At 40.4% G+C, this 19505-nt stretch overlaps 1 protein-coding gene and 1 long non-coding RNA gene across 2 annotated transcripts; one reads left to right on the plus strand and one right to left on the minus strand.

The window, feature by feature from the left end:
* Positions 1-1020: 1020 nt before the first annotated feature.
* On the plus strand, positions 1021-3720 carry LOC307031421 (RNA-binding protein 4.1-like). The gene is made up of 4 exons (XM_079668524.1): positions 1021-1177; positions 1640-2062; positions 2163-2810; positions 3132-3720. The coding sequence occupies exons 2-3, from the start codon at positions 1654-1656 to the stop codon at positions 2792-2794; spliced, it is 1041 nt and encodes a 346-aa protein (XP_079524650.1). The 5' UTR covers positions 1021-1177; positions 1640-1653; the 3' UTR covers positions 2795-2810; positions 3132-3720.
* A 1983-nt stretch (positions 3721-5703) lies between these two features.
* On the minus strand, positions 5704-7452 carry LOC307031422. The gene is made up of 3 exons (XR_013805961.1): positions 7173-7452; positions 6803-6837; positions 5704-6685 (listed from the first exon to the last, which is right to left on the minus strand). It is a non-coding gene; the product is annotated as an uncharacterized lncRNA (long non-coding RNA).
* Positions 7453-19505: the final 12053 nt, after the last annotated feature.

Genomic DNA, 19505 nt, shown 5'->3' on the forward strand with positions numbered 1-19505 from the left:
AGCTTCTCTGCAACTCTGCAGAATCCTATGGGTGACGTCACGGACCCTACGTCCATTTATATATACAATCTATATGGTTATTACCAAACTTGTATGTGGGTTAGGCTACTGGAAGGGCACTTAAACCAATTTTGTAGAAATGCTTACAGTAGAACTATTTATTTCCTTATTATTAAAATTAATTAAATAAAAACCAAGGCAAAACTGATAATACATATACAAAGTACAAAATACATTAAAACAATAGTACAATACATGCACATAATAAAAAAGGAATATAAAGCAATCACAGCCTAATTAAATAAAAACACAATACAAATCAAAATATGTCTACTTGTTCAAACAGCAGGATGTATTTATTGTATCACCTGATACATAAAGTATAACTTTTTAACAAAGTTAATCACAATCGGAAAACCTTTATTAGCACAGAGTAGACGTGTACATTGTTACATTAAAAGTAAAGAGGCAAAACAGCGCCATATCAAATAACAGGCAAGCATAACATATTAGAGATAGATATTACACAAATTACAATTTACAAAAGTAGCCACCCATGTTGACAACAATAATAGCAATGTTTTAAAAACATTTTTTTAAAGTGTACACTGAAAAAACTGAACCGTTGACTTTAACTAAATGTATTATGCCATATTTCACATAACTGTATTAGGTTAGTTGAAAGCAATTCAATTACATTTAATTAAAACATATTAGGTTCACCTTAATGTTATGGCTTTCAACTAACCTAATAGTTATGTGAAATTAGTTGACATAATACATTGAATTAAAGTCGACGTTTCAGTTTGTTCTGTGTCACATTTAGAATATAGTGGGATAGCAGCCCGATAGTCAAAGTAAAGGTATATGTTGCACAGTTAGTATAGATTTCATTACGAGTTAGAACATATTTTTAATTGTATTTTCCATACACGAATTGCGATGATTTGTTAACAAAATCCAAAAAACCGCATTGGCTTCCCCCGGGACACTGGGGGCGCTGTGGTTGTCGTTCGGCAGTAATGGCGACACACAAAGAAGAAATAACGAGAAATAGAAAACCCAGAGCCGTAGAATCTCATACCGCGCTGAGAAAACCCAAACGGCAGCAGTCTGCGTAGAAGGAAAGATCCTAAAACGGGTTAGAAGTCTTTGTCCAGGCCGCCCGGTATAAAAGGTAACAAAAAAGCATATACAAAGTGGCTCGATATTAACAGCAATATAAATGTATATTATTATTTACTCGTCCACATTTACTTTTTGTGTAAATGTGGTGAGCGATGCTTTGTCTAATGGCGCGTCTAGACTAGAAAGCTAACCAAAGCTAACTGCTAGCACTAGCACATTTGCTAAAGCAAGACCATTAGTTGTGTTTAGACTTAAACCATGCGCTACTTTATAGCAATACAGCTCAAAGAAACGTTTAATGTTAAATTAAGTTCGACAACGCCTGTAAATGAACCAGTGCGTGTAGAACTGTGCCTTGTTAATAAGTCATCCATTTTGCAATGAAAGGGCCTACCTAATTTACCTCTGGGACTTACTTGAGTTTCAGAGAAAAGGAGTAAGGCATACTTTATAACACTGAATACATTTTGTATAATGTTTTTTTTAATGTTTTTTTTATTATTGTTCTTAGACAGATCTTTAACAATGGTGAAGATTTTTGTGGGGAACCTTCCCCGAGAGGCAGACCAGGAGGAAATCAAGGCTCTCTTCACCGAGTACGGCACGGTCACAGAATGTGCGATCATCAAGAACTACGCCTTCATCCACATGGATGACCGCAAGGCTGCCACTAAAGCCATTAAGAATCTGCACCTGTACAAGCTTCACGGCACACCGATCAACGTGGAGGCCAGCCACGGGAAGAACCAGGGATCTATCAAACTGCATGTAGCCAATGTAGAGAAGGGAGCTGATGACGAGCTCCGCGCTCTCTTTGAAGAGTACGGCACAGTCTCAGAGTGTGCTGTTGTTAAGAATTTTGCTTTTGTACACATGGCCAACTCTGATGAGGCCATGGATGCCATTAAGGGACTGGATAATTCTGAATTTCAAGGTATAGCAGAATTTGTTAAATAGTATTGTTGTAGGTGTCTCATTTGAAATCTGGGTATTTAATTTTTTTTTCTTTATCTGTGTTTTTTCTTCCTTTTTAGGCAAACGCATCCATGTCCAGATTTCCAAGAGTCGCCCCAGACATGACGAACGGGACGACTACCCTCCTCCTCCCCCAGACAGGGGAGGCTATTGGCCTCCTCGTTATCCAGGAGAGAGGCATGAGCCTCCCCCTCCGCCCAGCTACATGAGAGGGCGCCTCAGCCATATTCCCCCAGGTTACCCTGCCCCTCCTCTGCCACCCCCTCCCCCTAGACGCGCCGTTTATCCCGAGCGCCCCTATGAGGGTGAGAGGGACAGATATGGTGTGGTAGATTACTACGAGAAGTACAGAGCCCGTCCGTATGGCATCCCCTCATACGAGGACCAACGTGGCGGTGCCCCTCCTCCCCCTCCCCCTCCATCCGTCGTCCGAGACCGCCTTATGACCTCGTCGCACGACCCGTATGACCGTCGCCCCCTCCCACCTCCCCCTTCCTCGTACTACGCCCGAGACCGCAGTCCCCTAAGGAGAGCGCCTAGCGCACCAATGCCCCCTTCCAGTAATGGCTACTCCTACGAGCGCTCCCGACTCTCTCCCATTTCCCGGGTTCCAGCATACGGAATTCCACGCGCCAGGGACCCCTACGCAGAACGGCTGCCCCCGCCACCGCCTGCACGCTACGCTTATTAAGCCCTGGCATGTTAAGGTGAGAATAGGCCTGAGGTAGACTGGTTTTTGTCATACATTTGGTCCCTAAACAGGCAGAGGCTGTCCTCCAGATCTTGTTGGGAAAACAAGGTTTGAAAAAGCATGCGTACAAGGTGACATTCACCAAGTTTTGTTGGTAACGCATAACTTGCTTATCAGCTAATATCAGTTTAAATGTGTGCCATAATCCGACAAAGACAGAGGTCTCAGTCTGAGAACGACTCGAGAAGCAGAACTCCACGTAGATAACTCAGAAGGAACAACGTGCTTTGAGACACCACTTGCAGACGCTTCATTTGTTTCATCTGCTCTTTTTCAGGATCGTCGTCCGACTGCGTCGCCGCTCGCCGCCTCCTGATGCTCGTGACACTATCCTCTTCCCGTCTGTGGCTGAGCGCGTTGCGTTCTACTGCGATGCTCACAGGAGGAAATGAATTGCCGACGTCCACGTCTGTTTTTATTATTTTGGGACAGTTTTTACTAGTTTTTCTCCTCCCTGATTGTTTTAGTTTCTTACTGTGCTGTAGCATTTTTTTTTTATGCTTGACGATGAATTAGGCGGAGTTTTTTAATTTGTACTTTAACGTAAAAAAAAGATTAGTATTCTGATGTTGTGTGTGACCTTAGAGAGCTGAATAATTTCAGCAGCAGTATAGGCGATACTTGTGTACATCTGTAGCTAAACTGAACTGTATCATGTTTGGTATTAAATCTAATCTGCACGTTGGTTCCATTGTGTTACGCTTTCCCATCGCAAAAAAAACAAAGCTCCATATGGCGTGGCTGAACACTTTTTAACTGCCCAGACAAATGTAAAAAAAGTATGTTAATAGGAAATTTTCCGCAAAGCGTTCACATAAACCTGTCCATTGTCGAACTTGTTTTTAATAAACGGAGTTGTGCAGTAATGTTGTCCACAGATGTGCCCAAAATCATGCCCAGCGTTAAAAAAAACATCACTGTAACCGCTTCAAATGATTCGCCAACTCCTAAGATCTTTCGAAAAAATAATCAGCTCTAAAGCATAAACTTGTTAAGATCGTCACGCTAATTAAAGAACCATCTCTCCACCTGTCTAAAATGCTGAAGCTTTTATCATTCATGACCTAACCTGTCCCCTTCAGTGCCCAAACTGAAACGGGTTCACTTGGAGTAGCATCTGGAGACCTGCAGAGGCAACAGGTAAGTCCAGGGCTTCAAGGACAACAGAAGTATAAAATACTGACAGCACATGCTCACATTCAACTCTATATTTCTAGTTTAGACCTATTTACTACAGAGGTTTGTACTAGTGGAAATCTAGACAATTGACTAGTGTTAGTTTGGTTATTAACAGCTATAAATCTGCTCTATATCACCAGTGTTGGCTGGGGGAAAAAAAGCTACCTATATATTTGACAGTCCTTTTTTAGGCAGTTGCAGTGTTTTCAAGTCCAGCCAGGGTTAAAATAGGAGGAGCAGTCAGACTAGCTTGTTTTTGTTGAGCTAGAAAATATTTTAATTTGACATAAAGGACTTCAGACACAGAGGTTTTACATTTTTACATCCCCAGAAAACATGAAGTCGATTAACGATACAATGGATTTGCAACAGTAGCTGATTTTACACAATTTTCATTAGTTATTTGCATTGTATTGCTGTTTTGGAAACTGAACTGCATGAATAAAATAATTAAAACAATAACATGGAGTCAATGTTAATGAATGTTATTTATTGTGCGTCTTTTTTGATAACATTTCCTTGTTCAATTTTGAGAAACACAATGGATATGTTAGAGTTTATTAAAGTCCAGAATCAGAGCATTAAAAGAGTGATTTACTGAATTTACAAAAGAAGATGACAGGTATATAAAAGGTCCCCCTTCTCATCCAACCAAGAAGCTTTTTGTAAACCTTTTTCAAACACTGTCCCTAAAATATCTTCTATCTAACACGGGTGTCCAAACTTTTTTACAGAGGGCAAAAAATATATATAAGAAGGGCTGGCCCGCTCACTAGAGGTATTTTGCCTAATAAGTTTTGTTTTAAGTTGGAAAAGTCAATGCAATGTAGGTACATTATTCTTGATACTTGAAAATGCTTTAAAAAGTAAACAGCTCACAGCTCTCCACAGGGGTTTACTTTATTGTGTTGGCAGCTCATTCCTTAAAACAGAAGCTTCAGATTGCTTATAACGAGGAAATATGAAGGTTATATTTCAAGGTTGTTATGTAAATGTATTATTGGGCTTTTTTCTTATCAACTTAGATTTGTTAGAACATGTTTTCCACTTTAATTGACTGCATTTTTTTATAGAAAATTGGGACTACTAAAACATGAATACTGTGTAATATATTTGAATATTATATATTTAAGAAGTACAATATAAGACAAGCAAAAGTTTCTTATACTTAAGTCATTATACTTTTTTTATTTACTGAGTGAGGGCCGATTCAAAATGATCCGCGGGCCGGCCGTATTTTGGACACCCCTGATCTAACAGCTCAGAGGACTTTTAACATTACAATTGTCTTAGAAAGCTATGATACCCTAGCACTGAAGCAGCTTAATGGAGTGTTATTACTCCTCCCATTCACCCACACAGAGCACTACAGCAGGTTAACATGACACAGCATAATTACACTTTAAGCTGCGGTTCCTCTTAGAACTGTCATGGCCTATGTCACTTGATGCTAGTTATTGTCCACACTCAGCAAGTAAACCTTCCAGGAATTAATATCAAATGGCAAAAATGTTATAAGCTAATAGCCTACAGAATCTTTACAAAAAAAATGAGACTTAATATAATTTACCTCACTCACTTTCCCCTTTTAATATATAAAGTTCAGTGAACTGACTTGAGAAAACTTATTTTTTATCCTTTTTGTCCTTGTGATCAGGACATTGAATAGATTCAAGATTCAAGGCTTTTATTGTCATTTGTACATAGCTACAGTGTAGATATGTCAAGGAAAATCATAGGTCACAGGCTCTTCCAACAGTGCAACACAATAAAACAGATAAAAGAGTGCAAGTAAATACAAATAAAATAGAAATAGTGCAAGGAGAGTCTATATATACAAGTAAATGAAGCTTAGCGTAATTTCTTTCAGGAAGACTGGTATACATTCAGTCCGCAGCTGCTTATAATCAGCTCATCACGGGCGTTCTCTTTAACCTATTACATTCACCTCATTCTCCAGCAGCCAATCAACGAGCTGCAGCCACACTTTCAAATGGTTCTCCTCTCTCCTGCAGTCAGCTGTGATTCCAGGTTGTCATGCTGTCGCCCGCCTCCTCCCCACACACCTCTTTTCATCATATCCAGTGCCAGGAGAGTTAATCCAAAGACCTCATCACACCTCCTCTTCATCCCATCTCCTCATCAAATCCAGATCTTCAGCATCATCACCAGTGTCTAGACCCCGGGGGGTTCCCTATATGCTCACGGCTGCATTTCCCCCTTTAGATATACGATTTCAGGATCGGGGTCTAATCGCCAAAGACTTAACATTTATCATGTGACATGTGTCAATAAATGTTCTTGTACAAAATGAAGTCTCTCCTGATTGAAATAAAGATGGTTCCCATGGATAGTAATACTGTTGTCATAGGAAATGAAACCAAGCTGTTTATTTGGAACTTCATCTTGTCTGCTTTATTATTGCTTTTTAAGTCTCTAATACGAAGCCATCTAGTGGATTTTGTCTGTTAGTTTCTGCTGTACAGGGGACAGACTAGCACCCATAGCAACAGATCCAGGTGTTTCCTGAGTTTATCTGGTGGCTGAATAAATAGCATTTGGCTCCACTTCTCTCTGAGCTGCAGACCGCTGGTTTCATTCAGCCAGACGAAACGTCACTGCTGCATTGATCAGATCATCTGAGCCCTGAACCTGTGAAGACAAACATTGTCAGTCACTCCTATCAGGTAAATAGGATCAGGTAGATAGATCCTATCAAGAGATGATATATGGCTGCTGAAATATAAACATTTCAAAAATTAACTTTACCTCTGTGGGTTGGGGATTCTGTTCTTCAACATTAGCTAAAAGAGAGAAACAAGATGTAATATGGCTGAACTATTGCCATTGATGCATTCGATTAAGGGACGATGTGAAAAAAGAGAGATTAAAATTAGCTTTCTGAAGTTTGTTAATTTTAACAGCCATACAAATGACGATCACAATGAGGAACATGATCAGACTGCACAGGATGTAACTCAGCAGCTTTGTACTCCCATCTTCTACAATAAAAAAAAGAATCCACTGTGTTTGTATGCCTCTAGTTGCTTGAGATCTGATAAATATAAAATCATCATAAATATAATCCAAAATTATGACTGAACATTGTACATTCTTCATAAGAAAGATCCAATCTTACCTTGCACATCTAAATATGTTGCTTCAATAATAACCAACTGTGAGTTTATTTTACATCCACAGAAATACAGTCCAGAGTCAGACAAATTCACTTGTTTGATTTTGAGAGAAATAGTTGAGAGATTGGATGTCATTTCAAATGTTTCTTTTTTAAATCCTTCACAGAATGAGGCAGGTTCGAGGGGCTCGAACATATGGGAGACACAGCGGGGCTCGGATGTTTTGACCACTCTGAACCACATGACCTGAGTTACAGCACTGGGAAAGTTTGAGCACAGGAGAGTCACCAGGCGAAACATCCACCGTCTGAGACTCAGAAGAGACACAGATCCAGCCTGAAACAAACAGAAAAATGTGCCTTTGCATACACAACAACAGGAATTATATTGTTTTGTTAATAATATATTAATGATATACAATGCAGTCAATGCTGTGGATTAATAGCAGTACTTACTGAGGCTGCAGAGGAGTAAAACTGCTATTGTTTGAGTTCCTCATGTTGGGTTTAACCGTGTCAATGCAATGCTGCTTTATAACTCTAAGCCCCCCCCTTCCGCCTGACACTCAACACCTTAAGGTGTGACTGAAGATGTTAACAGTGTGACATAAAGTTTTTTGTTTCTCTTCATATAGATATGAGCATTGTGTGCAGTGTCAGGGCCATGATGTTGGGATGTCCACTCAGTCATATTATTTAACATAAGGTTATTTCAAATAAAAGCTTGTCAGTGCTCTTTCAAATCTTCCATTTTGTCATCTGATACTTTATAAAAAATAGATAAAAAAAAAGACCAACATTTATGTACAAGTTTTAGACCAATATCACTTTGAGTGATCTGAGGTTTTGTGTTTTTGGTTCTGATGAAGAGAGCTTCCAACCTTACTAATAATACAGATATACACATGTTTGTAACACACATATCAATATGTGATACATGTGGGAGGCCTATGTGTGTGATACAAAGAAAAGCCTGCAGCTGTCTTCCTGTGATCGAGACTTCTATGACACTTAACTCCCCTCACTATTCCAACTTACCACAAGGTCCTTTTTACTGACCCATATTGTTCTGCAGGCACTGGAAAGATCTCAATATTATTTTTGCTGCTGCTTTTAATTGATATATTCATATCTCACACTGCACTGTAACTTGTATTCATGTACCTGTGTTATTCATGTTTTATTATCTTTGCTTTGAAATTAGTGTTTTAAAATGCCATTTTTAAATATGTTACTACTGCAATATGTCTTAATAACTTTGAATTGCCTTGTGTTGAAAGGTGCTATATAAATAAACTTGCCTTGCCTTGCCTCAATGAGCTGGAGGTTATACTTTCACTGTCTTTCAAATGTATGTTTCCTTTTTGTGTGCATTGTTTTGATGGTTTTCGTTTCTGTTCACTGCACTGAAACTGAGCTCCTATGCTGTACCGATACAGATTCCAACAACACTGTAGCCTGGTTATTCATCTAGCCTAATTTAAATCAATGATTGCCATCTGAATACAAAGTTTGCATTAGCAATTTTAACCACTAGATGGCACTGTATGATCAGAGCGTATCCATTTTCCAAAAGATATGGCCTTATATTTTTGGTTTAAACATCAACACTGTAGCCTCATCCCAATACCCCTCCTCGGTTGCGTTCCGATAATCCAAAAATCAGCTCCTAAATTCTAACCCTATCTCCTATTCCTTGACCTCTGAGTGAAACGTCACGGGGTTAAGGGATAGTGGATAGGAGAATTCAAAAGGACTTAGGAGAAGAGACTGCGGTACTTTAGAGAATCCGAATGCACTTTCACTATCTGACGTGTTTATGATGCGCCAGCGGACGTCATTGTGTGCGTCTGCTGCTGTGGTGAAACTATGGAAACTACAGTGTTCTATACAGCGGACTACAACATGGATGTTTAATAAGAACGAGGGACTACTGTAAACTCATCTCGAGACTCTGCACCGTGCTCTGATGCTGTTGTTTTATGCTTTATGAACGTGGACAACAGAGAAACATATTCTTCATGACCAAAGTTGGAATTGAAATAAAAAAGGAAAGTTAAATTTATGCTCGTCACCCTCTCCCTCCGGTCCACATTAATACAAATGATCCCAATACTTATGATTGTATGAAAATATATTAAAATCAATACAAATGTATTTATTATAAACGTTAGTCCTTAACACCTATCACTGTGTACATCACCATTCAAACATCTTTTAAAAGTTGAACAAACCCCACACAGCTCAGTGGAATGTTGACTTTATTTGATAATTTCAGTAAAAACTAACGTTCATAGTTCTCTTTTTGATTATAATACTAATGAACGTTCAAAACAAAGCACTTTGGCAACTTACCACATACATTTTAAAAAGCTTAATAAGCACCGTAACTTTCATGATATAATTTCTCCGTCATAATCGTTTGTTTCCGTGAACGGCCGACTGTTGTGTGACGCAAATGCTGCGACTGCAAGGCATTGTGGGGCAGCATTTTTTCCTCTCCTTTCGGTTAGGGAGGTCCAGTGGTTCGTAAGCTAAAGGAGGTTATAAAGGAAGTTTGAAACCTCCTTTCCTTTCATTTGGAGAATTGTAACGGCACTTATCATGGCTGCCACTGACGTACTTCCGGGTCATTTCACGTGGTTAGGAAGGTTCCTAAGCTAAATGGACTATTGGAACGCAACCCTGGACTCCTCTCTTCCGCTCCTCCGGGACTTGACCCGGAAATCGATCAAGACACGCCATTTTGAAGGACGTCCCAATAGCTGAAATGCACACAGATGAGTCGAGGAGGGGTGAGGGAGGAGGGGTGCGGGAGGAGACGAAAGGGAGGATACTGTCGTGGATATTTTAAACTCGTCAATACTGTAAAGATGTACAATGAGAGTAATCAATAATAAACTGGTGAAAACAAGCAGCGTTGTCTTTCGTTGTTTCTTTATTTGAAGCGCTTCAAAGGTACATGTCTCAAAGAGTACAGAGTAGTCTGCAGGAGTGCACACAGGGTATAATGTGTGTGTGTGTTTTACAGAGGACTGTTGCTGTGCAGGAAGTAAAAGAGATAAGACTTTCCTTAGAAAACTGTTATCTTACAATGCTCTCATAGGGAGAGCCACATCCTCCAGGTACTACCTTGGCGGGATGCTACCGTGTGGTACAACAGGTCGAGTTGACCAAACAATTTCTAAGCATAATATCATCATTTGGTTTTACTATATAAAGTAATATAAGAAATTGCCACTACAATACACGCTAGCAGACTACACGGAAGTGTTTTCACTACTCGCGTATAAAAGCCCCGCCCCCACCTTCACACCTGGTCGATTTCAACAGAGGAAAACAGACAACTGGAAGATGAGTGGAAAAGCGTCACATAAATGTATAAGTGCTCACAGCTCCGTGGGAATTATTATGTGCAATTCATTTCTAAAAGGCTTTCACATTACTATAATTATATTTTTATTTACATGTAGGCTACATTTTACACCAAAACGGAACACAAAAGCAGGACCAACCATCATACATTGAATTCCTTGACTAACAAGAGAAAGATTCATTTAAATATTTAACCAGAAATGGGCCGGTTCTAAAGGGTTATTCAGTTAGGCCCGATGAGAGGGGATACAGCTGTGCATGTCATCATTAACAGACGTCGTTTAAGAGTGACGTATGAGTGAACGAGGACATCCCAATTAATACCTGAGGACTCCTCTGTCCTTGCGTCACCTCCTCATGTCTCTTGCTCGCATCTTACGGAGGTGGAGCTAAGATGCAAGGAAGGGACGCGAGTGAGGGAAAGGAGGAGTCGAGGAGGGGTATTGGGATGAGGCTACTGAGTCTCTTTTGTGGGACTCTGAAGGATTGGACTTAAAGGTCATCTATTATGCAAAATACACTTTTGCATTGCTTTTATACAAAAACATGTCTCCCCTCTGTGTAAAGAGATTCTGAAAGTTTCAGGAAAAAAGATTCTCTCTCTTTTTGTCCTGATCCATTTATATAAAAACCTGTCTGAAAATGAGATGATCAGATGTTGGCCACTTTATGATGTCATAACAATTTTTTTGCTTGAGTAACCATTAGCCAATCACCAACCAAGGTAACCCCCCCCCCCCCCTCTTTTTAACCAAATCTCTCTCAGAGGGGCGTGGGGAGTGGCTCCTTATTTTCATCTAAAGTAACAGACAGCGAATCAGCACTTTTCAAACAGGGCTGAAACAGAGGGGATTATGGGATGCTACAATGCGTGATCTGTTTGGTATTTGGAGCACTTCAGAGACATGTTTTGTATATATCTGAGACCTATTATATATTGATGAAAAACAGTATAATAGGGGACCTTTAATAGGTTAGTCTACTTGTATTCAGCCCTGGTTTAAACCGACCTGCTGCTCTCTGGTGGGATAGTTCTCCTGTGTGGCTTTGTAGAAGGGCCACTGGTTATAGGTGTAGTCATACATCCACTCACCGAAATGGTTCTCAAAGTCAAACCCCCTACATGAAAGAGTAATACATTAGTCATTTAAAAACCAAAGACATATATAAAAACATATTTCTTACCAGAATGAATCATTACTGTTGATCAACAACTTTACCTGTAATTGTAACTGCTGTACTCAAAGTCGATCAGCATGAGTCTGTCAGTGGTGTTGGGGTCCTTGTCTTCCAGTATCAGAATGGCACCTGCAGCAGCAAAACAAGATTTTCTCTTAATAATAATAATGATAATAATAATAATAATATTTTCAGCCTCTGTGGGGTTAAGACACATCGACTTCTTCGGCTATAACTGAACTTCAAGAGTCACATTGTTTTGCACAAAGACGTGCTTTTTGTAGAACGTGTTGGCGATTGAGAGGTTTTTAATGTGGACATGCTCAAATGTACTTTTGGTCTGGGTTGGACACTTAATTCCAATTTGAGGGACAATGTTGGCTTTATTAAATAACAAAACTAATAGACAGGAAAGTAGGAGAGAGAGGACATGAGAGCCATGTGGGTGCCCTCAATAGTGGTAAATCCTAAAACTGGCAGTATGAAGAGAGACAGTAGCCTCATCCCAATACCCCTCCTCGACTCCTCCTTTTCCTCACTCGTGTCCTTTCCTTGCATCTTAGCTCCACCTCCGTAAGATGCGAGCGAGAGACACGAAGAGGTGACGCAAGGACAGAGGAGTCCTCAGGTATTAATTGGGATGTCCTCGTTCACTCAAACGTCACTCTTAAACGACGTCTGTTAATGATGACATGCACAGCTGTATCCCCTCTCATTGGTCTTAACTGAATAACCCTTTAGAACCAGCCCATTTCTGGTTAAATATTTATTTAAAGGATTTAATCTTTCTCTTGTTAGTCAAGGAATTCAATGTATGATGGTTGGTCCTGCTTTTGTGTTCCGTTTTGGTGTAAAATGTAGCCTACATTTAAATAAAAATATAATTATAGTAATGTGAAAGCCTTTTAGAAATGAATTGCACATAATAATTCCCACGGAGCTGTGAGCACTTTTACACTCATCTTCCAGTTGTGGGTTTTCCTCATGGTTTTCCTCTGTTGAAATCGACCAGCTGTGAAGGTGGGGGCAGGGCTTTTATACGCGAGTAGTGAAAACACGAGTATCATGAAGCTGCAGCGTCGGAGACGGCAGATACAGACTGGTAGATACAGACCGGTAGATACAGACGCGTAGATACAGCTCCCTAGTTTTTCGTGACACTCCCAGTGCTTGAATTGGAATAAAAAAGGTGCCAGTACTCTAAATCAGCAACTGTTTCAAGTCAATTTATTTAAACAGCCCAAAAACAAGTATTTGGCTCAAAGTCATATAGTATATCCTATAATGCTGGTGTGTTTTTCTCTTTACTTTATATTTTAGAAAGGCTCACTGTACTTAAACAAAATGACTCAGGGTGCATCTAAGATTAGAAGGGGGGGAAGTGGTAAAGTGCTATTTTTATAAGTGGGGAGTGGACCAGTCACCCTCTAGGGGGGTCCGGGGGCATGCTCCCCTGGGAAGATTTTTTTTAAAATATTGAAGTTACATTAGATGCATCAATCTGGTGCATTTTGAGGGGGAAATAAAGAGACCATATTTGTTGTCATGCGTCAATCAGGGCCGGACTGGGACAATAAGTCAGGCCGGGAATTATACACCCAGCCAGGCCACTACCTGTTTTTTGTGCCATTTTGCTGGATTTATTTGTCAATATTTACAGCGTTGCTGCCCATAGTGATAGCCCTCTAGCTTAAATCTACTACCCAAAAATAAACATATGGAGAGGGGTTACTATTTAAAAAAAAATGCAAATCTATTTAGGAACCTGTCAATGTGAACATATTTTAAGTGGGGGTGGACCTCAAATCCTCTAGGGGGGTCCGGGGGCATGCTCCCCCGGTAAGATCTTTTTAAAATGTTGGACTTAAAGGTGGGGTAGGTAAGTTTCAGAAACCGGCTCGAGATACACTTTTTGTTATATTCCATGGAATACTCTTAACATCCCGATAGCAATGAATATCTTAAGTGCTTTGACAAAAAATCCATTAAAAAATGTCATCTGTGGAACCCGTAATACTGTAAAAACTACAACCAATCCGTTTAGCCGGGAAACGGATTGGATTGCCGCCTTGTCTGTCAGCCTTCCATCATGTATCTCGTGCCCTCATTGGGCGTGCCGTCATTGGGCGTGCATTGCAGCAGTACTTCAATGACTCGCCAGCAACAGGCGGCCACTTTCACCATGGCAGAGTTAGGTTCAACATCGTCTACTGGTCGCAAAAGAAAAAATGTAACGGAGCAAATTAAGAACAAAAAGAAAGTGGAAATTAGGAGAAGTCAAACCAGAGTTGCTTTGGCTGTGTAGTAGCCTATTGCTAACCTAGATGTGTTTAGCTTTGACTGATATGTAACGTTACTGCAGCCTGCTCTCGCGGAGGAGGTGCTCTGTAAGGAAGTCTGAAGGAAGGGGCGGATTCTTTTTGGCTGCTTACTTTCAGATTTTAGTGCACTCGAGCCGGTTTCTGAAACTTACCGACCCCACCTTTAAATGCATCAATCTGGTGCACTTTGAGGGGGAAATAAAGAGACTACACCCATATGAAACCGAACTGTATACATTTAAATAATCATAAAATCATAAGTACATGGCCATAACCAATAACATACCATATCCAATATGAAAAAACATTGAAACTTGTTTAATTATTTGTTTTTGGTTCATTTATAGTGTGTCTGTGCTCCTGAATCAGCCTCTCCTGTCTCCCTCATCTTCCCCTGCTCCTCTTTGAGGCAGCAGCAAAGACTAATTTTAGCTCTCAACAACTTGATCTTACCTTTTTTCACCTAGTTAACATTTTATTTGTATTATTCATGCATATTTTACTAATCACCACCCCCTCAAAAGGAAATATGTGTTTACATAAATGGTGACCGAACCGTTTGAGACCCACTGAGACAACTTAGACTAAGTTAACTATCTAAACATTCAGAGTCCTTTACCCAGGGTATATGCAGGAATCCTGAAGTCAAATTTAATACATTTTAAGACCTTTTTTAAGACCCTTTCCATACATTTTAAGACCTCATCGCAACTTTGAGTTCTAACCGGTTACATTGGCAACACACTTTACCTCACATTTACTGTATTGATTGTAAGATAGCAAAACTAAACAGAGTGCAGACAGACTACTGAAGCCTCCTTTCCACATGAACTTCAACCTCTCTGTGAAGGTCAGGTTTAATGCAGTATGCTGCTTTTTTGCTTCTGTAGACTGTGCTCTTTCATTCCAGTAAAACTCCTCAGAAACCATTAGAAACCAGTATTTGACCAATAAACAAAACAATTGACAAAACTTTGAACTATGAAATATGTTAAACTTTGGTGAGCTTCAGCGAGGTAATGCCATATAGGAGCTCCCTCACAAATACCCAGGGGTTAAATTGGACTGGGGCTGTCCGGTGCTAAGCCCTGGCACATAGGACGATGCTCTGACGTCATCACCCTCACACATTTGTCATATGTTTACAAAAAAGGATATATAATGTTAAGACTTTTCTCGTTCTTAATATAGACTATATTTAGGGTCTATATGTGTTGACTTTACTTTAAAGTAGCAGATGTCTGTGAGCGGATATAGTTTGGCTTCGACCCCGGCCCCACGAGGACGCATACGCAAGCGCAAAAAAGGCTTCCGTTCACACGCATTCGATTCATTAATGTGTCCGTTCACACTAGACCGCTGGAAATGCTGGAAACGATGTAGTACATATGTCAGGCCTGTAAGTGGCGCTGCTGCCGCCCGAAATACACCAAAAGCAGCGAAAAAGACCCCGGAGCATGGTTGCCCTTCTGTTTATTCTCCGCGGTGGACGGCGTGTTCTCCTGCTGTATCTCTCAGGTAGTCCACCAGCAGATGAAAAACACCCACCTCTCCGCCTCTTCCAAGGAACGAGGGGACCGTGCGGCAGAGTTTCCGTTAAAAAAATGTTCCGCCGGTCAACATGTCCGTTAGAGTTTAAATCTTCCGTACAAAATTAGAAAAGTGCTGGTCAGAGGTCTTCTTTGTTATTTATTGAGCTTTAAAACAAATTGATAACGACTCTGTTCTCTGTATAATAACATAATAATATTTAATAAACGGTGACTGCCTCTCTTTTCCTCCCCCTCTTCTGACAGCCCAGCAGCAGCAGGAGACGTGGGGAGAGGGAGGCGGGCTATTTAATCGTTATCAGAAAATGATCACACGGAGCCGTTGGAGCCCCAGAGCGTTGCGTATGCCGGTCTTCCCACCTTGGGACCCGTTACCGTAGTCGTTTAGTCCCCCCCCCCCCCCACACAGAGCGGAGCAAGGCAACGAAACTTAAAATAATAAGCAGCATTTTACGGCGCGCTATGCATGGGGCCGCCTTGGGGGGTTTCCCGACATGTTGTTTCAGTAAATTAAAGGGTGTTTCATGTTGTCGTTGCTGTGGACCTTCTTAATACCTTGGAAAATGCCGTTTAATACTTTTTAATACTTTTTAATACTTTTTAATACTTTTTAATAGCCTTAATTTTCGCCAAATTGATTTATCAACTTTTAATACTTTTTAAGACCCCGCGGACACCCTGTTTACCTCACTGTGCCTCTCAGTCTGACAGGAGAGCTCTCCTCCACCCTGGTTGTAGAAACAGCTTCTTATATCCGTTAGCGCAGCAGAAGCTAACAACATTCCCCGCCGGTACCGGTGCACCCCCTCTCTCTATCTCTCTCTCTCTCACGCTGGCTGTGAGCTGCGGGCGCCTGATAAACCAACATCCCCCACTTTCATCACTTACAGGGCCCATCGTACAGGGCAAATGGAAAATGTAATCGGGGTGAAAAGGGTGTTATCTTTACTTAATTATGAATGTTGTTACATCAAGGCTGAAAATTCATTTTTTTAAAATGTAATCTTGTGGAAGTGCAGATCCCCTGTCCTCCACCAGGGGGTGCTGCAGCACCCTCAGCACCCCTACTTCCCACGGCCCTAGGAGCACCAGATGCTAACAACAATACACGTAACCGGTGCGCGCGCTTTCTCGCTTGCTCGCGCCACACATACACTAACACACACCCTCCCGAGCTTGAATGACACACAGAGACCAATCGACGGCATTAGTATGATCTGTATGAAAGTGGCCATGTCGGCAGGCCACATCATGTAGACAGCCAGTCACCCTCTGTGAGGCAGAGTCAGACCCACATTTGTGCAGCGTTGCGTTCACAATACATACGTATAAGTACCAGCATTTTACTGAGTACCGGCACCTTGCTGCTGGGAGACTACTGAAGCCAGTCCCCGACAACCGGGGACTTCCGGCCGGGGATTTTGGGCGGCAGTATACGCCGTGAAGTTGTTTGCGGCCTGCCAGTAAACCCAAAGCAGAAGAAGAAGAAGTGACGTCAGCGGCTTCATTTGCCTAATCCACCCCCAGGGACTTATTCCGGTGTGAACGCGATCTGTACTTAGTTCATCAGAACTCTTTAGTTCTGATGAACTAAGTTCTCATGAAGCTTTGTGGGAAAAGTACTGCGGTGTGAATGCGCCTAATATAAACAAGGTCTTCTGTCGGCTCTGTACATCAATGCCGACCTATGATGACAAGTAAGTGAAGAGTAGAAAATATAAAGGTATTGGCTATAGAGAAATGTCCCAGCAGTTTAGGATAATGAAGGTTGTAATCTAATCTATTACATAGCCATTACATTTCTCCTAATGACAGGAAGGCAGAAAGCGCATTATACAAATAATAATACTCATAATAATAGCAGACATTTTTTAACAATGACCACAATATAATTATTTTAATAAACCAAATATGAACAATTGAGGAAAATTAGGAAGAACTGATGATTCAAATGTTGTAGTACAAGTAGTAATGTAGTTAGTGCATAAATTACTATTGCAACAAATGTGTTAATCTTTTTCATTATAAGTCGATTTGTTTTTGGACGAATGCTCCGGGCCAGTGGAATTGTCCTAGTTGTTGATTTAATCACAAATTACAGTAAGATTGTGAGTAATGGGAATCATGTTGTTTGATTAAAGTGAACAACTATTCTGTTGTATTGAATTGGACAGCCATACAAGGAACACGTGCTACTGTAAATGTCATCTGTTAGCCTTTGATGACTCGCTGCAAAACCAACTGTTAGCCATTTTGTTTATTTGTTTAATGAAACCGTGTTATGGTTATAACATATGGTTATGTTATTTGGCAGAGGCTTTTATCCAAAGTGACTCACAAAAAACATAAAATAATCATAATTAACATTAGAATTTCAATCCAAATAGTTACATAGTCAAGTTACATTACTTATTACATTTTAACAGGGTAATTAGTCATCTGTAACCTACTACATTTAAAAAAAGTAAACTTCCCAACCCTGATCATTAATTATAGTCAGCTAATTAATTAAACTTCAAAGGATGACAATAGCATGTCAATATGATCTGTGCATCCGCTACATTAAATCAGCAGTAGCCTAAGTTCTGTCTTCAGTGTAAATGCTTCTTTAATAGTCATTGTATTACTATTTGAATTCATTGTAAATAATCTTAACTGTGCTGATTGCCTGTTTACTGTTTATCAGACAGTCTCATCATTTTTGACATGTTGTGTAATATTGCATGAGGTGTTTTAGTCAGTTATTATGTCGGCCTATTCTGTAGGTTAGAATCTGTCGTGTCAGAATCTAACAATTAGGCCTAATTTATGTCTGTCTGTGAAATTATTTCAAAATGTTCAGTTTGACCAATTAGGCTCTCTCTTTTCAAGATGCATATTACAATCCAAGAGGGGAGATCCTTGCCGGACCTTCAACGGTGCATTACCTGTTGTGAAGACTTTCACTGCCCATTCTGTGCCTCAGATTTGTTCCGTCCAGCCAGACTGAGCAAGGTCCAAACCCATTTAGAGAGCCACCTCAACCGTTCAGCAGTTTTCCATGAAGGTAAAGTTAGCAAACATTCTCTTGTGAAATGCAAATGGAGTTGCAATGTGTCTGCATTAAAAGCAGCCTGAATGTTATGATCAGTTCCATTTGAGCAATAAATCAAAAATAAGTCCTTCTATGATTTGTTTGTGGTGACCAGTTACTTGATTCAAATGTTTGGTATTCATAATTTGCACTTTAAAATAATATGATCACAAAATAATAATTCCACAATTCTATGTTCTTGTGTTTAAGGGTATACCATTTACAGATGTGGATTAAATTGCAGACCAGGATATCATTTTCACTGCTTGTACTGCCAATCAATGCTGGCGTGCAAAGCTAACATTGTAAAACACCTGGCTTTGTGCAAGGCGAAGCATTCTGCCATAACCCCCATCATCACAGATCAAGCAATCCCCATCATCACAGATCCAGCAATCCCCATCATCACAGATCCAGCAATCCCCATCATCACAGATCCAGCAATCCCCATCATCCCAGGGGGAAAGATGCAAAGGGTCCGTGCAGAGCCAGTACTGAAGAAGAAATGTCCCTTATGCCATGTTCTCATAAATAAAATAAAAGTGAAAAGGCACATGGAAAGAAAGCACTCAGCCGAACGAAAGGACATAACCGTAAGTTCACACCTACAAAGTGAATGCATAGATCCTGAAAATGGAGTCTATGCTGTCCACAAAGCCTTCCATGGAACAAGTATTCCTCTGCATGTTCAGAATAAAGTGTGGGGAGAAAATCAGCATGTCTCTTGTGAAAACAATGAGTGCCAGGTGAACATGGAGTTGGCATGGAGGAGTGGAATTAAAGCCTATCAATGTACACATTTAAAATCCATAACCTACTGTTTATCATATGCCTCCCC

Source organism: Notothenia rossii (genome assembly GCF_949606895.1).
Source record: "Notothenia rossii genome assembly, chromosome: 3".
In the NCBI taxonomy this organism is placed as follows: Eukaryota; Metazoa; Chordata; class Actinopteri; order Perciformes; family Nototheniidae; genus Notothenia; species Notothenia rossii.

What these genes read in the sequence shown, in the direction of transcription:
- LOC307031421 (XM_079668524.1), top strand. Translation starts at nt 1,654, where the DNA reads ATGGTGAAGATTTTTGTGGGGAACCTTCCCCGAGAGGCAGACCAGGAG. An exon ending in GGATAATTCTGAATTTCAAG is followed by an intron (nt 2,063 to 2,162) that starts GTATAGCAGAAT and finishes CTTCCTTTTTAG; the next exon opens with GCAAACGCATCCATGTCCAG.